Below are 4937 nucleotides of genomic sequence, written 5' to 3' on the forward strand. Positions count from 1 at the left end.
ACTTTTGCTGATTTCGAGATTAACGATGATTAAGATTAAATATAAGTATGTCAGTTGACAATAACATCGGAATGGACATGTAAAAAGTTGCTTATAAAGTACTACGTATTGGATATGTTATCGGAGTATAACATTACTGTGCATATCACTGGAGGATAATTGCAACAGTGTTTCGGTAATGAATGCAGTTTGAAGACCGCGGAAAATACCGAACCGTTTATTCCCACTCGAGCTTTCGCAGTCGCGCGGCAGTCGAAGACTCCACGTGACCCATAATCTGCTTTCCTCCCCTCTCGCTCACACGTTCTCGATAGCATCCCTCCTCACCCTTCCTAAGTCTCATTCTCCCTTCTCTATCCATCTTTTTGCGAGAGACTTAATACGCATACGCGAGCCGGCTGCGCATCGCGTCGCATAAGTTCTGTTCTGAACAGTCGCGTTTTTGCGGAACGGGGGTCGATCGAAAGCTCCTAAAACGAAACGGCCGGGGAGGCCCGAAATCAGCGGGGGGTTGGTCGCGAGATCGTCGTGGTACATCGCCCGCCATTGTCGGTGATTGTCGGTGGGGGAGCCACCTGGTCTCGGATTTTACGAGGGGGAGAGAAGAAGAGATGGATGAGAGGGGGATGGGTAACAAGGGTGATCGTGTGCCGCGGGAGGGGTGCTAAGGAAATCACGTATTGACGCGTCTGCGTGGTCACGCCGGCGCGTTGCTGTCATAGAGGGTGCGTCGTGGAGGGGCAAGAGGGTGAGAGAGTGGCAGAGTGGTGGAAGGATAGGTACTGAAGACCCTCTCTCGCGGGGGTCAGGCCAGCCTCGATCGCTCAATATTCAACCCTTCGCCGGACGAGAGCGCCCGACAGCAGCGGCTCCTCCAGACGGGGGCACGAATCGACCGTTCCTTCTTTTGCGCCCTCGCCCGCGGAGCTGTTCGATCGCGGCCAACGTTCCGCCGGAGGAAGGAAGTCCTCGAGCCCTCGAGAGGGATCAGCACGCTCTTCGGGTGGCAGCGCGTTCTTCTCTTACATCTTCTGCTGTCGCCCGGAGTTCCACCCTTTCTTCTCGCACTCGATTTTTCTCACCCCGTCGGGAGTCGCTGTAAGAGCGAGATGGAGGGCAAAAAAGTCGAGCAGTTTTACTCTCCGCCGCCAAAGCTTGGGAAATGGGAAGGCTTCCGCGTCTTCCTCTGGAACTCCGAAACGGGACAATTCCTGGGCCGCACTGGCGCTAGTTGGGGTGAGTTTTTTTTAACGGCAATATAATATTCTCTTTAGAGATTATAATATCAGCTTCTCTCCTCTTGAGTCCTTGCGTTTTTGACCCGCCCCTCTGTGCGCAAGATTATTTTCTGAGAGATAAATGCTGACTCTAATTATCAAATTTTGTTATCAAATTAATAAAGAGAATCGAGATGTCCTTATCTTAAAGTCACGTACTTAATCTTGTAAAATTTGATACTAAAAATGTAGATATAAGTAGGGTAGTACGTTATTTGTGGAAATTATAGGTCGTAGAGGCTTAATCCTTTGCATTTTATTACGTCACTATAATGTCTTTAACGATTCGATCGTTAAAGAATATCTTTAGACATGAAAGTAACGTAAGACCCAGTTCCACAACTCACGGTTTACTCTTAATGGAAGTTCAACTTATTTCTCATTTCAATTCTAGAATTGAAAAGAAATGAGGAATAAGTTGAACCTTAATTAAGAGTTAACCGTGAGTTGTGGAACTGAGTCTAAATAGCGGTTCAACCAATCCGTGTGCGAGTGTAGATTAGATAGTATATTGCTTACGTTGAAAAGCGTTATCATTCAAACTGTTTTCATATTTATGTTATACATCATACTATTTCGTTTGTATCGCTTTGCATGACAAATGACAAGTTAAGCGAGAAAATCACATGCATTCTGACAGTATTATAATCCAATTATGGAACATGTACGCCAAGGAAATTATAAAAATTATTTCAACACACTTTTCGTGCACTAAATTTTTAGAATTTTTCTAGAATGTGTATGTTATTGAACGTGTTTTACAAAATACGTTTGAAATAATTTATTTACGATGATAAAATTTCTCTAGTAACAATAGTTGAAATTAATACGGAAATTATTATGGAATTTTCCATTTTCATTTTCTTTAACCCGATCCAATTACTTCCATTACATTTCGTTTGACCTATACTAAGATTTTTTTATTGTTCTGCATCTCAATAAAGTTATTATTATTATTATTATTATTATTATTATTATTAATGATCGAACATGCAAAATTGGAGGAAGATTAGTTCTAAATAACAGCATGTCTAAAAGATGTTTTAAAGATATTTTTTTTAAGATGTCTTTTTATGAAATGTTCAAAAATTGTTTTTTATAAGACACTTTTTTGGAATATGTACCGTTATTTATGTTATCTGTAAAATTTATCGATCAAAATATATGACATAGTCAATATAAATATAACAAGGCCGTGTTCCAAAATTCACTGCTAGCGCTAAAAATCTATAATTTACATTACACATACTATAGATTTTCAAGCATTGGCAGTACATTTTGGAATGTAGCCATAGTTTATTAGATTAGAATGTTTACTATCAGTTAATCTGGTACTCCGATTTTACATTATTCAGCGTTACGATACAATTAAGATGAAACTATTAAAAAATGTGTATTAATAAAAATAAGAAGAATATGAGACGAAGCTAGAATTACATGCTAAATCTGTGCATCAATGTTGCACAATGATTTATACAACTTTGTCAATGAATTTGATCTCTATTATATTGAATGTTATGTAAGTTATGTAAACAAGTTAAAATCAAAAGTAAAAAATTATTCGATATCAGAAATTAGAAAAATATGTATTTTCACTAGAGTTAACTTGTTAAATTAATGGCATTAAATATACTTGTAATGTATCTTCTTATTGTTTTATCTTTCATATTCTTTATATACAAAATTAATAAAACAACTTTTGTTAACTAATATTAGGTATGAAAGATATGAAAATTTCAAAAGATACGGATAGTCGAAGGTTATATATGACGAAGTCTCATTACGTAATAATACATAGAGGATAGTAATTGTGTGTGTCACTATGACATTTCTTAGATCGGAAAATTTTGTCGCGATTTTTCTTTATTGTTATAGCAATTTATTTTTATATTATATAATATGCTGATTATTTGTTGCAATTTAAATTATAATTTTTACTTGATCTAAATTGTTTATTGACATCCACATTAGTGTAAATTTCTATTTATCTTTAGATATATCTGTTTTATAATAATGTTAAAATATTTATTAAAAGTTGAGATTAAGTAATTAAATACATTCAGCATAACATTTAATAAATTATATTTATTAAATTAAGTAAATTCAATAAATTTATAAAATATTTTATTTGAATATTTTCAAGCAAAATTGAAATGTTTACTAGAAAGAGAAAGAGAGGGGAGAGAGAGAGAGAGAGAGAGAGATAGAGAGAGAGAGAGAGAGAGAGAGAGAGAGAGAGAGAGAGAGAGAGAGAGAAGAAAAGTGAATATTATTTTTATTCAGTACAGTAATTATGATCAATAAAGTTGATATGAAACTTTTATTCTTTGTAAGTTGTTTGAGAATTTTGCTTATGAGATTATTCATGATTTTATCTATTAAGGCTGTGTTCCAAAATTGACTGCTAGCGCTGAAAATCTACAGTTTCTGTTACGTACAATATTATATATTTTTTTTCAACACTGGCAAAGAATTTTAGAACACAGCCTTAATATCATTACTTCAGTTTACATATATGAATTTACATGTTTAGAATTGTTGTAACATACTTTGTACTACGTGCTTGTTAGTTTGTAAAAACGTGACTTAATGTATAACTTGAAATGGTATTAGTCATAACACGTGTTGTGCTATTATACAAAATAACTATTCATAGAAGCAAAAATTTATCTATTGATGAACGTGTTACGTAAGATAGTTTCCTTCATCGGAAGTGTTATATGCAGCATAAGGTTTCGCATGCTCTTTACTACTTATCGACCGTAAGTATATGTTAAAATAAAAAAGTACAAAAATGAGGAATGCATTTTGCAAATAATAAAAAAAACTGATGTTAATTTTTAAATTTACATAAATTGTTTATTTAAATGGAATACTAATTTAGAAATTATGTAGCACTTGATATTAAAATTTAAAGATTTTTCGGAAGAATTAAGTTTGAAGAAATAATAATATATACTGATTATATTTTTTAATAGATTATGATATAAATAGATAAAATTGGATTTGTATTGACAATTTTCTTAATAGAGTTGATTACGTAACGAAACTAAAACTAACTAAAGAAATCAACACGAAGCAAAGGCAGAATAATCGAATAAAATTTGAACATTTCTTGATATTTTCTTTTTAAATAAGTAGTAGCCGAATACATTTATATTGAAACTATCTAGGCTAACTATTATACTAATACATTAATCGATCCGACGATGATTCCAATGCAGACTGAAATATTTCTGTTCGTTTATGTACACAAGGTACACCGAAAATATCTTGTGATAAATATAAAGTTTCCAACAGAATACTATAGTTTATTAACTGTGACTATTTTTCCTTAGTTAGATACTGTTACGCACATCCTGTTTTGATAAGCTGATATTTTTTATTTCTTATTATTAAAGAGAAGTTTGTATACGCAATTAATAAGCTTAATAATTTCTAATTTTTAATTCTATTTTATTTCTTTTAATTTTTTTAAAAATGAAATTGTTTTTTACTACTAATAAATATTTTGTTGCATTTTTTTATTTTTTAATAATACTTTTAAAGTTTTAAAATGAAAAATTAAATTTTTTACTTTAATACAAATAATTTAAATAAATTCTTATAAACTCTACGTGCGTGTATAAATAATTTAATAATATTATTAATTTATGATTT

The 4937-nt window shown here is 32.9% G+C and overlaps 1 protein-coding gene across 1 annotated transcript in view; it reads left to right on the plus strand.

Moving 5' to 3' along the window:
• Positions 1-400: 400 nt before the first annotated feature.
• LOC108685470 (sodium/potassium-transporting ATPase subunit beta-2-like) overlaps positions 401-4937 on the plus strand; it is a 13766-nt gene continuing 9229 nt past the window's right edge. The window contains exon 1 of the mRNA XM_018190258.1: positions 401-1236. Coding sequence (XP_018045747.1) covers positions 1110-1236 — 127 coding nt within the window. The 5' untranslated portion in view covers positions 401-1109. The remainder of the gene's footprint in view (positions 1237-4937) is intronic.

This window comes from Atta colombica, unplaced genomic scaffold (assembly GCF_001594045.1).
Source record: "Atta colombica isolate Treedump-2 unplaced genomic scaffold, Acol1.0 scaffold153, whole genome shotgun sequence".
In the NCBI taxonomy this organism is placed as follows: domain Eukaryota; kingdom Metazoa; phylum Arthropoda; class Insecta; order Hymenoptera; family Formicidae; genus Atta; species Atta colombica.